The 19,451-nt window shown below is 45.9% G+C and overlaps 1 protein-coding gene across 4 annotated transcripts in view; it reads right to left on the minus strand.

Annotated features, from left to right (window-relative positions):
• Positions 1 to 2,743: 2,743 nt before the first annotated feature.
• SLC16A1 (solute carrier family 16 member 1) overlaps positions 2,744 to 19,451 on the minus strand; it is a 55,561-nt gene continuing 38,853 nt past the window's right edge. For 3 of the 4 annotated variants that reach the window (XM_033919402.1, XM_033919404.1, XM_033919405.1), the window contains exons 3-5: positions 12,439 to 12,582; positions 8,344 to 9,198; positions 3,501 to 3,778 (exon numbers count right to left, since the gene is read on the minus strand). In XM_033919402.1, coding sequence (XP_033775293.1) covers positions 3,501 to 3,778; positions 8,344 to 9,198; positions 12,439 to 12,582 — 1,277 coding nt within the window. Of the gene's footprint in view, positions 3,779 to 8,343; positions 9,199 to 12,438; positions 12,583 to 19,451 lie in introns of all 4 variants that reach the window. The other variant, XM_033919406.1, reaches the window with a different exon arrangement.

Below are 19,451 nucleotides of genomic sequence, written 5' to 3' on the forward strand. Positions count from 1 at the left end.
TGCCGTCACTACTCTTATGGGGTGGTACTTCCTCTGTGCCATAACTATACAGGAACAGCTGGTGCCCAGAAAAAGGGCCCCGTGGTGAAATCAAGTCTCTAAAATTTCACTTATAATGATATGCATGCAATGGAAACCATGCAGCCAAATCTTTCTCATGCATATTCATCGAGGATATCATGAAAACCCGATTGGCTGAGGAGGGACCCCTAAAACACATCTGGAAACCACTGTCAATACCAAGCAGACCATTCAACGGAAAAACATACATCAGCTGCAGAGTGCTGAAGATCTTTCAACCCCCAACATCTGTACTGCAGCTGTACTCCGACACAATTAAAAAAACAATCCTGAAGTAAAAACATCATGATACGCTTCTCCTAAATTACCCAAAGAGGCAAAGAGATTAGGGCTTTCCTTAGCAGTTTTTCAGAATCTTTGCAATGAATACGCATAAGACCAACTTTGCATACACTGAAAGAGCTAATTTATGCAAATTTATATCATGCATATTCACTGTGAGCACCCTAAAAGCCCTACTGGCTTTTGGAGCAGAGAAAGACGTGGGGACAAATTTTTCCCCATCCCCACGGGAATTCATTTTCCCATCCCATCGAGTTCTTTTCCTATCCCTGCCCCATTCCTGCAAGCTCCGTCCTCATCTGCACAAGCCTCAAACACTTTTAAATCCTAAGTAGCAACATTCTAGAGCTCAGACTGTGATGTCATAATGCCTAAGCTCCATCCTCATCCGCGCAAGCCTCAAATGCTTTCAAATCGTAAGTAGCCACATTCTAGAGCTCAGATTGTGATGTCATAATGCCTCATTCCACCAATGCCTAAGCTCCGTCCTCATCTGCACAAGCCTCAAACACTTTTAAATCCTAAGTAGCAACATTCCAGAGCTCAGACTGTGATGTCATAATGCCTAAGCTCCATCCTCATCCGCGCCTCAAATGCTTTCAAATCATAAGTAGCCACATTCTAGAGCTCAGATTGTGATGTCATAATGCCTCATTCCACCAATGCCTAAGCTCCGTCCTCATCTGCACAAGCCTCAAACACTTTTAAATCCTAAGTAGCAACATTCTAGAGCTCAGATTGTGATGTCATAATGCCTCATTCCACCAATGCCTAAGCTCTGCCTCATCTGCACAAGCCTCAAACACTTTAAAATCCTAAGTAGCAACATTCTAGAGCTCAGATTGTGATGTCATAATGCCTCATTCCACCAATGCCTAAGCTCTGCTCTCATCTGCACAAGCCTCAAACACTTTCAAATCCTAAGTAGCCACATTCTAGAGCTCAGATTGTGATGTCATAATGCCTCATTCCACCAATGCCTAAGCTCCGTCCTCATCTGCACAAGCCTCAAACACTTTCAAATCCTAAGTAGCAAAATTCTAGAGCTCAGACTGTGATGTCATAATGCCTCATTCCACCAATGCCTAAGCTCTGTCCTCCTCTTCACAAGCCTCAAACACTTTCAAATCCTAAGCGTTTGAGACTTGTGCAGTTAAGGCAGAACTTACAGGAATGGGATGGAGAAATAGAGTTCCTGCGGTGAGGGGGGGAAAATTTGTTCCTGTGTTATTCTCTATTTTGGAGGTAGGAGGGTGGAAGTGGGGTCACCAAGAACTATTTGACAAACCCTGCAGATATGAACAAATCCGTCACGCAGGGCGTGTCACTGGCTCCACAGGCGCAACAGGTTCCGTGTATTCTACAGATCTAAGCAAAATATTTAGGTACTAAAAACACGGAATGAAAACAATTCAATCATTCTTTAAAACGGAAAGTATGCCAGAGATCTGTATAAAAGGGTCATCAGCCGTAATCCATCTTCATTTTGCTGTGAACATTCCTGGAATAAGGGTGGCCCCTTCTTATCTTACCCTCGGCCAATCACGCAAATGCCTTCTGGGGGGAGGGTGCAGGGGATACAGGCTTGTACAAGCTGTCTAGTTTGGGAATCCTGGCATTTTCATTAAACCTGTTATCTTGATTCTTTGCTTCCAAAACACATTACATTACATTACATTACATTAGTGATTTTTATTCCGCTTGTGCCTTGCGGTTCAAAGCGGATTACATAAGAACAAATCATTTATGGATTTCAGCCCATGGCCTTGCTGGACTCAGTCCCGCAGTCAGGGTGGACCGGTTCCAGCAGAGTGCTTACTATCTTTTCAACAGAGGACAGTGGAAGGGAGCACTACGCCCCCTGCCCCCCACCTCCAGAAAATGTAAGGCCTGCAGCCAACCCCTAAAAGAAAACTATGACACTTGTTCAAAGAATAATATTGTATATCTCCCTAGAAGTAGGCAAACTTGTTCAAAGAGAACCACCAGAGCCGCAGAACAGAGACAAGACCCGGTTAGGCTATCCGAGCTGGAAGCTTTGGGGGGTCCTAAGACCGGTACATAGACAACGGCGCGAAAGACAAAAGCGCGCGCCGACAATTGAGCGTAGCGCGCGCCACCGCTCTAAATTACAGTTTTTAGGGGCTCCGACGGGGGGTTTTGTTGGGGAACCCCCCCAGTTTACTTAATAGACATCGCACCGGCATTATGGGGGGTTGTAACCCTCCACATTTTACTGTAAACTGAACTTTTCCCCTAAAAACAGGGAAAAAGTGAAGTTTTCAGTAAAATGTAGGGGGGTTACAACCCCCCACACAACGCGGCGCGATGTCTATTAAGTAAAGTGGGGGGGGGGTTTCCCCCTCCACGCCCCCCCCCCCGTCGGAGCACTAAAAACAGTAATTTAGCGCGGCACGGCGGCGCGCACTGCGCTCAATTGTCTGGGCGCGCCTTTGTCCCGGCACGCTTTTGACCTGACACCCCTAAGACCACAGAATGCTCAAAGGTTAAACCCTCAATAACCTTTTCTCCTTTCTTGGTTTTACTGCAACGGAGGTTTCAATTCTAGGGGGCCTCTTGTACCTGCTCTCTCCGTGTTTCTCCCAATTTTACGCCACTAGCTTTCACTTCTTTTGCATTTTAAGAAAACGAAGCCAGATGAGAGACTGGTATTTCAACCCTTTGCAAGTACATTTACAATAAAATCTGATCAAACATTTCTTCTTATGGCAAAGAAAGAGACCAGTGAACAAAGGGAAAACGCATCCTAACCAAGGCACAGCTTAGAAAAGTCATACCATGGTTAATGAGCCTAAAACCTTCTCCTCCTTCCTTCCCTTGACAAAGAAAATTAAATAACAGAAGGGGACGGACATCCTGATGTAGCTCTTGGTCTGTGGGAGGGGGAGGTTTAGTGGGAGGGGGAGGTTAATAGGAGAGGTGGGGAGGAGAAGACGGAAGACTGGCAGGAAACACGACCCGCTCAATATTATGACGACTAAAATACTGTCCTCGGGGCTGTGGCACAGGTGGCCGGACACACATACACACTCTCAGGATGCCGATATAGTTTACGGTACCCAGAAATCCTATTTAAAATAAAAATCCCTCTCTCTCTCTCTCTCTACCAACAGATCTCAGATTTGACTTTCTTGCTCTTTCACACCATCTTCCACAGGTTTCAGAGGTATAACAGCGGCATCTCTATTCAACGCGTCTCGCTTGTCCTCTTGCTCCTTGTTAGTTTCTTCTGCCTGCTGCTGGCTTCGTTTCCTCTCCGCTTCCTTTTGCTCTTTCGCCGTCAGCCGGTAGTTGATGCCCATGCCAATGAAGAGGTAGACGCCGGCGAAAAGCAGGATGATGCCACACCCCATGTAGGTGTACTTATAATCCCCGTACACATCGTGCAGCTTACCTAGAAAAGCACAAATTAAAAAAAAAACAAAAAAAAAAACCTCATCACACAGGGTACAGAAAGTGGGCTTACAATCCCGGTCTAGGCACATCACCAAGTGCTTGAAATATTTTTTTCCCTTTCCCATCCATCCACTCTTAAAATTCCATTTCAAGGCCAGCGTGCGAGAGACATTTCTGTGAAGTTTAGCTGCCTCACTCTCCCTGCCCCAAGCGTCATATCTGTTTGGTATTCAAAGTACAGGTGCAAGATCCTTTATCCAAAATTTGACACTTCATTTATGTTTGAAAACTAAACTCAAGCTTAAGTTTATATACCGGGTCATCAACCTAAGGAAGCTCGACTCGGTTTACAACAATTAAAGAAGAACTACGAACACTTGGATGCAAGCATTGGACCAATAGCCTCCAGGCCCTCCATCAATGCTTAACAAACCTAACCTCCCAACCATATATAGTGGAACCTTGGTTTATGAGCATAATTCGTTCCAGAAGCATGCTCATAAACCAAAATACTCGTATATCAAAGCGAGTTTCCCCATAGGAAATAATGGAAACTCGCTTTGATACGTTCCCACCGCGCCCCCCCCCCCCGAGGCCAGCAGCGCTGCTCCCCCCCCCTGCTTGCAAAGGCCCCCCCCCTCCGCGCGAACCGGCACCCCCCGCCCGAGCAACTTGAACTTACCCCCCGTCTGGCACCGGCACGCAGCCCACAGGACGTGCCGGTGCCGCTAGAAGATCTTCCTGCCTCTGCCGGGTCTTTAGCATGCATCTGCGCATGCTCAAGGCCTTCTAATTCTCCCTCTCGCCGGCAGAGGCAGGAAGATCTTCTAGCGGGTGAGGGTAAGTTCAAGTTGTTCGGATGGGGGGGCCTTTGCGAGCGGGGGGGGGGGGGCAGTGATGCTGGTTATTCGGGGGGGGGTGCTCGCAAATCGAGTCAACACTCGTTTTGCGAGAATGTTTTGCTCGTCTTGCAAAACACTCGCAAAGTGGGTTACTCGCAAACCGAGGATTGACTGTAATTGAAAAAGAATTAAATAAATAAATAATATATAGTGATTTTCATACATATCCAGGGAAGGGGGGGGGGTATTTCTGTTCCATTCTTGACCTTTGAGTATTTACATATGGGGAGGGTGGGAGGAGGATTGAAGGATAATATTAATTTGAACAGGGTAAGGTTAGTGGGAAAAGCTATGGGCTCCTTTTACGAAGGCCTAGCGGTTTAACGCATGTAATAGCACACGCTAAACTGCCCGATGCGCTAGCCGCTACGCCTCCTTTGGAGCAGGCGGTAGTTCTGGGGCTAGCGCGGGGCTTAGTGCGTGATAAAATGTCACAGGCGTTAAAGTCGCTACCGCGGCTTCGTAAAAGGAGCCCTATGTATTTTGCATTTTATGGTCTGAGCATTGGGTGGGGGGAGGATAAAACGGTTAGGTATGTATACACTTCCCCCTCCCCATTCGCGGTTCCTGCACTCGCGGTTTCATATAATCGCGATTTTTTTCTGGGGAGGGGGAAAATTTAAAAAAACAGTCTTAATGTAAAAAAAATCCATCTTTTTTTCCTCCCTGCCGCCTTCCCGTCCTTACCTGGTGGTCTAGAGGGCTTTCAGGGCAGGAGCGATCTTCCTACGCTCCTGCCCCGTGCAGATCGCCATCAGGAAATGGCTCGAGAGACTACAGGAACTCCCAGCAGCCATTTCCTCATGGCGATCAGCACGGGGCAGGAGCGTAGGAAGATCGCTCCTGCCCCGAAAGCCCTCTAGACCACCAGGTAAGGCCGGGAAGGCGGCAGGGAGGTGGGGGTGGGTCAGAGCCGGATAATCGCGGTTTTTCGGCATTCACGGTCCGGCTCTGCCCGTATCCCCCGCGAATGGCGAGGGAGAAGAGTATTTGTAAGTTGAATGTGCTTTTATTGATTATTATATGTTATATATTTGTATCTTGCACTATTGTTGTTTGAAAAATCAATAAAAAATTATAAAAACAAAATAATTAAATAAGAACTGAAAGAAAAAAAATAGAGGTTTCAAAAGAGAGTTAATTTTCAAAACGTATAGCAAATAGAAAAGTTTTTAGAAATTTATGAAAGGATTGGAAAGGAGTTAAGGGGAGTTCATTCCATAGCTGCGAAAGTTTAAAAGCCAAAGATTGACTAACGATCTTCACTCCCTTTAATTTCTTTTCTGGAAGGAAGGGAGAGTTTAAATTGTTGGATGCCTCTTGCATAGAAGAATCTGTAAACGTTCCATAATAAGGGAACGAGGGGAATAAAAATTCCATATAAAATTTTAAAAGAGATGCAAGCACATTTGAATTGAATTCTAAAATAAACTGGACGCCAATGAAGACATGTTTCTGTAGTGCTTGAAGGGTTTAATGCTTGCCTTACTTTGAAATAAAAAGGGCTGGTGGCAAGTTTATGGTCTTCTGGTTTGTCTTTTTCATGACCATTCCAAAAGCCGAAAAGTTCCAAAAGCCGAAATATGCCTGGTCGCAAGGATTTCGGATCAAACATCTTGTACCTGTATTGGCAATGACACTAAATCTAGACCTAACCCAGGAGTTCTTTTTCAGGGTTCCCACGGCAACAAGAGGTCATCCGTGGAAAATCAGAGGCGGGAAACTGCGAGGTGACACCAGGAAGTTCTTTTTTACTGAAAGGGTAGTTGATCGCTGGAATAGTCTTCCACTTCAGGTGATTGAGGCCAGCTGCGTGCCTGATTTTAAGGCCAAATGGGATCGACACGTGGGATCTATTCACAAGGTAAAGGTATGGGAGGGTCATTAGGGTGGGCAGACTGGATGGGCCGTGGCCGTTATCTGCCGTCTATTTCTATGTTTCTATGAGTTCTCAATCCAGTATTCGGGGCACACCCAACCAGTCAAGTTTTCAGAATACCCACAATGATTATGCATGAGATACATTTGCATACAGTGGATATAGTGCATGCAGGTTCAAATCCCGCGCTGCTCCTTGTCACTTAGTCCTCCGTTGCCCTAAGCACGCTGGATAGATTGAGCCCACTGCGACAGATAGAGAAAAACCTGATTGTAAACCACTTAGATAGGCGATATAGAAATACAGTGGTATCTTGGATTTCGAGAATAATCCGTTCCAGGAGCATTCTCGTAATCCAAAATGCTCGTTTATCAAAGCGAGTTTCCCCATAGGAAATAATGGAAACTCGCTTTGATAGTTCCCACCCCCGAGGCCAGCGGCGCTGCTCTATCCCCCCCTCCACGAGAACCGGCACTGCTCCCCCCGAAGGCCCCCCTGCGATCCGGCACCCTCTCCCCCGTGATCCGGCACTCCCCCCCCGCGATTCGGCACCCCCCCTGCCGCGATTCGGCACCCACCGCCGCTTCTTACTGTCATCTGGGCACCGGCATGTCCTGTGTGTTGGTGCCGGTGCCCGAAGATCGGCCTCCTCTTCTGTGCTAGGCCTTGAGCATCTGCGCATGCTCAAGGCCTGCAGGTTCACGTTCTCTCCGAGCACAGAAGAGGTCTAGCACAGAAGGAGGCCGATCTTCGGGCACCGGCACCAACGCACAGGAAATGCCGGTGCCCAGATGACAGTAAGAAGCGGCAGGGGGGTGCCCAATCGCAGCAGGGGGTGACAGATTGCGGGGGGAGGGTGCCGGATCGCGGGGGGGGGGGGGTGCCGCTCGCAAATCGAGGCACGCTCGGTTTCCCAGGCGCCAATTTTGCGAATGTTTTGCTCGTCTTGCAAAACACTCGCAAACCGGTGCACTCGTAAACCAAGGTACCACTGTACCTGAAATCATCAATCTATCTCCTGCATATATATTCATTGTGGGGATCCTGAAAACCTGACTGGCCGGGTGTGTCCTGAGGACTGGATTGGAAACCACACCCCAAACAGCAAGACTGAGATCTCCATTCTCCCCAAATCCTTGCCGAATATAGCGTATTACTTTGGGGCAAATATCGTACCGCTCATAGTGCTAACAAGTACTGGCTTCCCTTCCTAAGGCCCAATGCAACAATTAGGGCTTTACCTGGGGAGCTTGTATGAATCCTTGTGGCTGACACTGCGAGAATCGCTCAGTGCAGGAGCGTCCCCAGTGTGAGGTTATGAGCTCTGGAGAATGTTCAATAAAGAGGTGCAGTACGAGTTTGATTTCCCATGATGGTGTGTGGCTGTTTCCTATTGGGTTTCGGCCGTTGTTATCAAGAGCAGTGGTTCCTAACCCTGACCTGAAGGACCACCAGGCCAATCGGGTTTTCAGGCTACCCCTAATGAATGGAGCAGATTTGCATGCCTCTCACTTCCATTATATGCAAATCTCTCTCATGCATATTCATTAGGGCTAGCCCGAAAACCCGATTGGCCTGGTGGTCCTCCAGCTACTCTCTGGGATTCTGGAATCTTTTGTTAATCTTTGGGATTCTGGAATGTTGCTAGTCCTTGGGTTTTGGCCAGGTACTAGTGGCCTGGATTGGCCACCGTGAGAACGAGCTATTGGGCTTGATGGACCATTGGTCTGACCCAGTAAGGCTATTCTTATGTAAAATGGTATAAAAAGACTGTTACTGTACCTAGAAGCGGTGGACCCAACAGCACTGGACAACATTCCACGATAGTCACCAGGCCAACTGCACTAGAGAACCTCTGTGCACCCACCAAGTCCATCAGTGTCTCGAAAAGCACCGAGCTCAGCCATCCAAAAGCAAACCCAAAGAAGCCGGCGTAGACACAGAAGCCGGCGTAACTGGTGGACAAAGGCACTAAGAGATGGCACAATCCATTATAAAGGACAGCGACAGCAAAGAAGTACTGAATCCTTGGCCTCACCCACTTGGTATTGGCTACGAGTCCCATGGACGGTCTTGCCACCATGTCTACAAAGGCCAGGATGGAAAGGAGGAAAGCAGATGCTTCGCTGGAATGGCCCTTGCTCTTGCCATAGTTACTAAGAAACACGAGGGGAGCAAAGAGTCCAAAAAACATGATCATATGACCGGAAAGATAGAGTAAAAAGCCTCTGTGAGTGAACAACGTTAAATCCAAGACTTGGTTGATTCTCTGAAAAAGGGTCAGTTTGGTCTTTGGCTTTCCTCCAAGAAGATCCGTGTTGGCATCACCACCACCTTCCTCCTTTGATTTCTTGCCTGCTTCTTCCAGGGCCACCTCCTTCTTTGCAGGAGAAGGCTTGACACCGATAGGTCGCATCAAAGACCCAGCCACACAACAGTTTAGCAGAAGGCCACCCAAAATTAAGAAGCTGCCTCGCCAGCCAAAAATACTATAGAAGTACTGGTTCAGGGGTGCCAGTGTCGACAAGAAAACGGGGCTTCCCGCCATGGCTATTCCGTTGGCCAGTGGTCGTTTCTTGAAGAAGTATTTACCAATCATGGTCAACGCTGGGTTCAAGTTAAATGCAAGTCCAAGACCTTCAACAAGAAAATAAATAAAACATTAGCATTTATATATTAAAAGGAAGTATTTAGTAAACAAGAAAATAATTAGGCACAATGACAGTTCCTGCATGCTGAAGCCATGACACTGCAACGTGGCAACCCACAGAAAAACTGGCCACGTTGCTGTGTTTTTCGACTTTCATCAGGCTGCAATTTCTGCATTTTACTAACGTCGGAAAGGAAGCTTTTGCTTTCCTCTTCAGAGCAGTGCTTATTGTTTACCAAATTCTCAAGTGCTTGTGTTCAGGACAGAACATTCATACCCTGAGGTACAAAACAAAGATTGTGAGCCCACCAGGGACGAAGTTCCTGCATATAAGAAATGTAAACTGGTTTGGATGTACCATATAAAGGCAGTATCTGTTCTTTTGAGTAAAAAAAATATTTCTTCTAAAAGTATTTCCATGCAAGTTTATTGGTGACCCGTCAAAAGATGGCCGGACATTGGCGCGCTGACAATCCCGTGGTGACATTTACGGGCAGGACTAATGCGTGCCGCCGCTTCTAGGCCTTCAGGTTTGCACTCTGAGGGGGTTTGGGGGGGAACCCCCCACTACACTTAGAAGTCCAGGCGCTCCTGTTGGGGGGGGGTCGGAGGGAAACATTCCCCCCACTACACTGAAAACTCCCGTTGTCCATTCTTTAGGAGTTTTCAGTGTAGTGGGGGGGAGGTTTCTCCCCAAACCACCCCCCAACGGGAGCGCTAGGACTTCTAAGTATACTGGGGGGGGGATTCCCCCTAATACCCCCCTCAGAATGCAAACCTGAGAGCCTGAAGCCGGCAGAAGCGGTGGCGTACATTAGTCCTGGACGCAAATGTCGCCGCGGGTTTGTCAGCGCGCCAATGTCCTGCGCCCTTTAGTTATGGTACCAATTTTACTGCATGACCCCTGTTTTTGGTACGTCTTGAAAGGGTGAAAAATCGATTCACTTTTACCCATATACAGAGCTGTCTGAGGTTTAGAATTTTTTCTATGTTTACTGTGGTGAAACTTTCTCCTTCTATTTATTTATAGCAGTGAGGAACTTTTCTTCTTTTCTACGGTAAAGTTTTAGCTGGACAACTTGACATCCAGCCAAAACGTCTCTCTTTTACTAAAGTTGTTATGGGAGTGTTCTAGTGATAAGTCTAAAGGGCTTCCAGATATTGGTTTGATATTATTCTGTGGTGCAGTGGTTAGAACTAGAGCCCCAGCACCCTGGGGTTGTGGGTTCAAATCCCGCACTGCTCCTTATGACCCGGGCAAGTCACTTAATCCCCCAGAGCCCCGAGTACATTAGATAGAGTGGGAGCCCACCGGGACAGACAGGGAAAAATGCTTGAGGACCTGAATAATGTGTAATCCACATAGAATTAATTGTAGGATATGCGGAATATAAATAATTAAATAAAAATACATTTCAAGGGGCTATCTTGTTTGCAGATAATGATGGAGTATTCCCATAAGTAATGATATTAGATGATGAATTTTATGACACGATCTTATTGCTGATACATTTTTAGAGTGTGTTGTATTTATGTATATATTTTTTGTTATCCGCTTAGGATTTAAGCGGCTAGAAAATTTTAAAACAAATATTAGAGAGTTGCACGGGGACAGAAATCCCACCCATCCCCGCCAGGATCCTCTCCGTCCCCACTCCTCCCCGCCAGGATCCTCTCCTTCCCCACCCGTCCCCGTCAGGATCCTCTCCGTCCCCACCCGTCCCCGTCAGGATCCTCTCCGTCCCCACCCATTCCCGCAAGGAATTACCTCCATCCCCGCCCGTCCCCATAAAAATCAGCAATTACTTCTGACAGGATCATCAATTCCACAGTTTCTTTTGTGTTTGCGCTGCTGTTTTCCTTGTGGAATCTCTTTGGTGGAACCCTTTTTTGTTTTCTGTTCAGGTAATTAACTTATAAACCCCCTCTTTTACTAAGGCTGATGTGTCCATTATATTATATGGACGAACCCTGCTTCCAAAGCCTTCCATCCCCGTGGGAGTCCCGTGGGTTAGGGGGGATTCCCGCGGGACCCCCGGGATTCCCGCGATCCCCGTTCCCGTGCAGACCTCTAATAAATATATCAAAACCAGGACTATAACCTACAATTAAACCTCTGTGGGACTGAGCTGGTCCTGCTGCAATGCCACAAGGCTCCACCATCCCACTATAGTAGAGCTGGTAAACAAAGAGCAGAGCGCCAGCTCTTCCACGTGCCTCAAATTCAAGACCTGTCGCCCGCCACCAGGCCAGACCAGGTACAGCCACTGAGCCCAGGGCTAGGCTGCAAAGAGAAGACCATCAGGCCACACGAGAAGGGATAGGAGAAAATCAAGGTGGTCAGAGGAAGAAATGGCAAAACGGAAAACAATGCAAGGCCGATGTTGCAAAGCAATTACACTATATGGTCAACGGCAGTGCTGCCGTATGAATAATATTTAAAAAGCTACAGCACTTACACAGATCATTTTGCACTTACAAATCATTATACAGCCAAATTTAGTCATTCAAGTGGTGTCACTTAGCTATTAACTTGTTTAAGCTGTGATATTTGGCCAGAAAACATGTGGAGCCTGATATCAGAAAATGATTTAAAAGGCTAGGAAAGGGACCTGGCCTTTTAAATCGCAGTGGCAGTGGACAGTGGCAGTGGACAGTGGCAGTAAAAAAGAAGCCTGTAAATAAATATATAATGCCCTCTTATTAAATTTAAATCAATTGTTTATTAAACACTATTTATTTAAAATTTCACAATATACATAATATATATGACATCATCACATTCATAAAGTGCTGTACCAAACCAGCATGAGTTACTTGTCAAATAACCCGTCTTAAAGGTAACTTTCCCCCTTAGTATGAAGCGTTTCAGTCTCTGGTAACCAGAACTGATATTGTGATGTCATAATGCCTCGTTGCACCAATAAGAGCCAACCTCATCAGTGGTGTCACAATGGCTTGATTGTCCTAACTTGGCTCACTTTTATTACATACAGCATTGATTTTAATTTCCAGACATTTACTTTTTCTTTAATGAATTGGAGAAGTTATCAATGTGGGCTAGTTTCAAGTTGAGTTATTAGTAACTAGGTCTGGCTGCATAAAACGGCAGGAGTTAGTGATGGTAGCCCACATTGATAGCTACACCCCTAAGTCCCATACACCTAGATACGTGCCACCAAATATGAACCCATAGGAATCAGAGTGGTTCCTGATTTTTAACTCACCTCCAATGACCCCTATACAGACATAGAGCTCAGATACTGTATTACAGAAGGACGCAGCTATCAGCCCAGAGCCAGCCAAGCAGCCACCAGCCATCATGATGGGCCGGCTACCATACTTGTTCACCAAGATACTGCTAACTGGTCCTGCAAGATAATGCAAAAGGAGAAATTAGGTTCTTACCTGCTAATTTTCTTTCTGTTAGCCTGTAGAGCGGTATATTTAGTCCTTACGGATGGGTTATATCTCACTGTGACCAGCAAGTGGAGACTGAGATCAAAACTTGGTTGTAGTATATTAGCTGAGGCTCCCTCTACCATCCCAGTCTTTCTCAGTCTCCAGCAGGTTGAGGTAGGAAAAATCTGGCTCCCTCTGTTACGCCTGTTGGAATTTGTTTTAGGATTCCTGGTTCCTTTTTCAGTGCTGGACGGAGCTTGGACAGGTCCTGTTTGGGGATCCGTCCAACCTCGGGGGGGGGGTGCAGTGGGTCTCTTGCTGGGTCCCTCCCACCCCTTCCTCCACCTCCCCACATTTTTGTAGAGGTGCCTCAGCCAGCAGCATGGCCCCCAGCCTGTGTTTCGGCTATCCTTGCCTTTGTCAGGGGTCCTAATGTTCCATGAACATACTGGAAGGTATGAACTGTGACAAACATTGAGTATTGAAACTGATAATATGCTGAACAATCGGAGTATATAATGCACAGTGAAATTATTCAAACAGCTGCGGATTTATCAATATCATCTATGAGCATTGCTAGGATAGCCGAAACACGGACCGTGTTGCGTCCGATATGTTTCCACTCATATAATAATAACTTTATTCTTATATACCGCCAACAATCTTGCGACTTCTAGGCGGTTTACAATGAAGATAAATTGCACAGACATCGAATTACAGAGTGTAGCGGCGAATATCTGATAGTAGCAACAATAAAAATAATAACAACAGTTTATAGATTGCAGGACCGTGAAGTTCCATGCGGTTCACTATGAATTAGAAAAATTCCATAAATTGTGAGGAACATTCATAGTTAGAGATTAGAGGTTAACAGTTTACAAGATCTAAATTGGGGAGGGATTGCGATGGGGGCTATTGTTCCGATTCGTTACCTAGGTATTTCGAGAACAGGTATGTTTTTAGGTGTTTCCTAAATTCACCATAATTGTTTGAGTGTGTAATTAGTTTTTCCAAGTCTTTGCCCCATAAGGCTGCTTGGCATGATAGAAGTTGTTGATGGTGTCTCTTATATTTGCATCCTCTGGCTGGTGGGGAAACGAATTTCTGGTGTGCTCTTCTCTCATGTCTGTTGGTTGGGAATGAGAAGAGATCTGTTATATATTTAGGGGCTAGACCGGATAATACCTTGAAGCAAAGACATCCCAGTTGCTATATATTTTTTTGGTTCCTGTGACATCCAGAAACTTTTAGTCCATCTTTTTGCTTTGGTTTTACCGCACTTTTGAAACACAGGTTATTTTCTCTGTGTTACCTTGGTCTACTTTAGAAAATTACTCCCCATGCATGTCACACTCAAAAAAAAATTTTTGATTTGCAGGGCCCTTTTGGGAGATGAAATTGGTCATTTTGTTTCTTCAGGATTTACTCTCATTATACCATCAAAAAACTGACTCCTTAGCGACCTTAAATGAGCACAACATGGAATTAAAAAGTATTTCTCATGTGTATACACATGCAACAGGTTCAGAGCACACTGCCTGGTCTCCATGCAGCACAAGTAGGTTTTCAGACCATGCAAAGTGCATACGCTATGTTTTAGCTAAAGCGAAAAGGGACATTTTTAAGGGGGAGAAATGAGGAGTGATGTATATGGCTTTTTTCCCTGACAACTTTTGCTAAACCCATACAGTAGTAAAAATTGTAAAAAGCTTTTGATTTGCAGGATTTTCTTTTTCATTATGGTAATACGAGATCAAACCAGAACAAATGAAAGGGATGGGACAACTTCCCTATGAGGAAAGGCTAAAGCGGCTAGGGCTCTTCAGCTTGGAGAAGAGATGGCTCAGGGGTGATATGATAGAGGTCTATCAAATACTGAGTGGAGTAGAAAGGGTAAATGTGAATCCCTTGTTCACTCACTCTTTCCAAAAATACTAGGACTGGGGGGCATGCGATGAAGCTACTACGTAGTAGCTTCAAAACAAACCAGAGAAAATATTTCTTCACACAATGTGTAATTAAAATCTGGAATTCGTTGCCAGAGAATGTGGTGAAATCAGTTAGCTTAGCAAGGTTTAAAAAAGGTTTGGATAATTTCTTAAGAAAGTTCATAGGCCATTCTTGAGATGGCTTGGGGAAATCCACTGCTAGTTCTTAGGATAAGCAGCATAAAATCTGTTTTACTACTTGGGATCTAGCGGGGTACTTGGGATCTGGGTTGGCCACTGTCTCAGTATGGCAATTCTTACGTTATGTCTGTTCAAGGCTCCTTAAGAACATGGGCAGAAGTGTCTGTCCCGCTCTCCTGGAGTAAGTAGTGATTCATTCATTGAATGTATTATCCATTTATTACTAAAGTAATTAAATATTGGCAATTGAGATCATACTGCATATACCCTAGCTTAGCAGTGAGGTTCATTACCATCATGGAAATACTGCCCCCTAGTTCAATATAAAATTCTGCACAATCAAAGAATGCCATACAATATTTGAACACCTTTAGAACCTCCTTCCCTAGCAGCGTTCAAGCCCAAGCTAAAAGCCCACTTTTTAAAATCTGTTTTCAACTCCTAACTCCTGCTGTCAGATACCTATACCCACTGTATCACTTCCTCTACCATAATCGCCCCAACCACGAAATGTCCCATCTAAATTAGACTGTAAGCTCTTCTGAGCAGGGACCGTCTATTTTATGTTAAAATGTACAGTGCTGCATAAGCCTTTCAATGCTTTAGAAATAAAAAAAATAGTAGTAGAAGGAACCTAATAATTCATCCACTGAATTATTTCAAAATGCATGCCCATGCCCAGCCCGAATGCATCTGAGGCAGTTTAAGACAACCACAACATCCTACCAGGTGCAAACCTACTTATGGGACCCTGCAAATAATGACGAGAAAATGGATGTATGACTTTGAAAAACTGGAGATGCCACTTCAATAGACCAAATGCTGCTCAACTTGAAGCAAGGAACCCGTGTGATATCTTCCCTATAATGAACCCCTCAGACAAGACTAGTCACACAAGCCTATGCTAGCTGCAGAGAATCGATATATTTCCTCAGTTCCACCAGATGGCTAGAAAGCTGTTGAAATAGTAACAGAAGCAGTGATGCAATACCAGAGCAGTGGCCTCGGAAAAGGGCAAGGTGGAGAGAGAGAAGGGGAAAAAAAAAGAGAGAACCTGATCTCCACCCATGTCATCCTTCACACTGCTTTCACAAGGAAGAGTCCCAGGAGCCAGCGGTTAATCCTTGGCAGGGAAACAGCCGCCTTTCTGCCATGCAGCGTGCTGAGTTCTGCTGCAGGGCATCACGTGAGGCCTGTGCTCCGAATAGCAACCCCGTCCCTCCTTTAACTTTGGCCCCTTTTTCTTTTTAAGGATTTTATTCTGAGCTTGTCAGGTCCACTCCTCGGGTGTTCATTTTTTTCTTCATGCTTCTTGTGTGCGTGTGATGGAAATCTGACAAGATCTGCTCTTCAGCTCTCTGTGCTGTCTTCATGCTTTGTGTGCGTCAGTGTGCTGGGAATCTGAGGAAGATCTGCTCTTCAGCCCTCCGTGCTTGTCTTCATGTTTTGTGTGCGTGTGATGGGAATCTGAGAAGATCTGCTCTTCAGCCCTCTATGCTGTCTTCATGCTTTCTGTGCATCAATGTGCTAGGAACCAGGAAAATCTGCTCTTCAGCCCTTCATGCTATCTTAATGCTTTGTGTGCATCAGTGTGCTAGGAATCTGAGGAAGATCTGCTCTTCAGCCCTCTATGCTGTCTTCATGCTGTATGTGCGTCAGTGTAATGTAATGTAATGTAATGTAATTTATTTCTTATATACCGCTACATGGGATTCTGAGATCTACTCTTCAGCCCTCTGTGCTGTCTTCATGTTTTATAAGCATATGTGCAACACTGCAAGGGACTCAAGATATTGACAAAGCAGCTCCTCTCCTCCCTCGTTATAATGTTGCTCAGGTTAAGCAGACATTTCCATCAAGTTCTAAATCCAGACACCGCTTCAGCAGAGAAAACGAAAAATCAGCTGGGGGTGAAGGCAGGGAAGGGTGGCTTATTTTAGCTGCAAAGAAATCACTGAAAGTTATTTTGCTCTTAAAAATATGGATACTATTCCAGTTCTGAGTTTAAAATTAGAGAATGACACGGTGACAAAATTCATCACCGTCCCCGTGGATAACCGCGGGAAACCAGTGTTCCCTCTAAGCTGCGCTGGCATGCGCTGGCGCACAAAATATTACAACGCAGCGCACAAGTTCCTCGTCACAGCGCACACAGTGTAGAGCACAGTTCTTCAACCGCCGGTCCGCAGAAAATTCCTGCCGGTCGTTGTTAAATTTCCTGCCCTGGTGGTTTTCGCGGAAATCTTCTGTTCCTCCCAGCCTCGGGCGATCAAGACAGGCTGCCGACGTCGGGCATTCCCTCTGAGTCTCGCCTATGCGGAAACAGGAAGTTGAAACAAAATAGGCGGGACTCAGAGAGGAAAGATCCCGACGTCTGCAGCCTGTCTTGATCGCTGCCCCTGCCGAGTCGCCGAAGAGGGCTGCGGGGAAGCTGCAAGTAGAAGGGAGATGGTCAGCGTGCGCGGTGGGGGGCAGCGTGTGGATTGGGGCCATCAGCAGCGTCTGTGCTGAAAGCCTGCCCACGTGCAGAATGCGGCGGATAGGGGCCTCCGGCTCGTCTTGGGCGGCAGGGCCTGCAGTGCAAAGCTGTTTTTGCCGGCTTGGGGGGGGGGGGGGGTGTCACGAATGTGCAGGGAGCCTTCAACAGTGGCTGTCTCCTCTCCTAGCAGCTCTATACTTACCAGGGCAGTGATTCACTTTGGCAACTTCCCCTTTCCTCAGAGGCGGCAACGGACCCAAGGCTGCCTAAGGAAATCACTTCTGCAGGCAAGTACTGAGAGCTGCTGTTGGATAGGGGGGAGGAGGGAAGGGAGAAGGAAGAAAGGAAGGAAACAGCTGGCAGGGAGATTAGAGGAGGGAAAGGGGAGAGACAGGAATGAGAAAGTAGAGAGAGATTGATGCTGGAAAGGGGGTCAGCAGAGAAATGAGAGAGGGATAAAGATGCTAGATCTGGTGTAGGAGAGATAAAAATGAAGAAAGCAGTGAAGCTGGAATGAATGATGTAAAAAGGAGAGAGGAAGCACAGGCTGGATGGAAAGGGGAGAGGGGCATAGAAAGAAGTCAGATACATATGGAAGGGGGAGAGGCCAGACAGTGGATGGAACGGGCAGACGCTGGAAGGAAGAGTGGAAAGAAGATGAAAGCAGAGACCACAAAAGGTAGAAAAAAATCATTTTATTTCTATTTTGTCATTACAATATGTCAGATTTGAAATATATATCCTGCTAGAGACATAACTGGGGACTGCAAAGCCTAATACTATTCCTGTCATGTGTTGACTGCAGTATTCTGTTAGCATGATATTTCTGTGTAGCATTCTGTAATAATTTGGCTTGTTCAGTTTTCTTGATAGTAGAGGGGATATATGTGAAGGGGAGGGGAGACAGGGGTTTTGTTGGTCCTTGCTCTGAATATTTATATTTATAAAATGACAATTGTACAGAATATTGTTTCTTTTTATACTTTAATAAAATACGTTCAATATAAAATCATAACTGAGGCTTGTGCAGATGGGATCAGATGGTTTGTGGGGACCGAGCTTGCGGAGACTGGGTGAAAATGTGTTTTTATTTCGGTCTTAGTAGTTTGCCGGTCCACAAAATAATTATTTTATTTATGCCGGTCCACGGGTGTAAAAAGGTTGAAGAACACTGGACTAGAGTATGTCCCCATGAACCTACAAATCTTAAATTCAGTTCCATAACTGGCCTGGAACTTAAGCTGGCCTGATGCCTTGACAACATATTTATTTGGCTCATAACTTGCTGGCGCCCGATATTTTTAGCTCACAGTGAAAAAAGTTTGCTCACAACACCCGCCCGCAGGAGAGAGGGAAGAATCGGAGTATGAATGGCCACAACCACTGACCCATAAGCTTTGCTTTGAAGAATGCTGGTGTAGAAGGGCCGAGGTTGAAACAGACACTACAGAATGACAGTCTCTGGTATCCAGAGCAGATATTGTGATGTCATAATGCCTCATTCACCAGTGCCTAAGAGCCAATCACATCTGTGATGTCACAATGGCTTCATTATCCTTGGCTCACATAAGAATCAGAGTATGAATGGCCACAACCACTGACCCGCAAGCTTTGCTTTGAAGAATGCTGGGGTAGAAGGACTGAGGTTGAAATAGACACTAGAAAATGACATGGGATTATTTCCCGCGGTTATCCGTGGGGACGGGAACGGTGATGAATTTTGTCACCGTGTCATTCTCTGTTTAAAATAAATGAGGTTAGCCATCTCTGAAAAATCAATGCAGGGGTGCAACGGGGGAAAGAGTTCAGATCAAATGAAAGTTTTTCAATGCAAGGCCCGGGGGGGGGGGTCAATGGAAGCCCCAGAGACCTCTGAAGCAGTCCCCATTGTCTTTCGGGGGGATGGGGTGTTCTGCTACTCTGCCTCTCTACTCAGGCTCAGGACAGAAAGGGGAAAGTGGATTGGGGGGAGGGGGGGAGAACCGCATGTTTCAAAGACAAGGCTGTTCTCGGTAGAGAAAGAAAAATGCATTTGGAAATGCTCACGACCTTGAGAATACATCCCCGTGAAGGTTGAAGGTGGGCTTGTGAGGATGGATCAGCAGTGTCGTGGCCTCACATGGTCAAATATTTGGCGGCCCCTGGCTTAAAAATTAACGAAGACCACGGCTGTAAAATATTTTCACTTCTACAGGAACACAGTCCTACATATCTGTCTGCCTGAAGAGCA

Source organism: Geotrypetes seraphini, chromosome 13 (assembly GCF_902459505.1).
Source record: "Geotrypetes seraphini chromosome 13, aGeoSer1.1, whole genome shotgun sequence".
Lineage (NCBI taxonomy): Eukaryota > Metazoa > Chordata > Amphibia > Gymnophiona > Dermophiidae > Geotrypetes > Geotrypetes seraphini.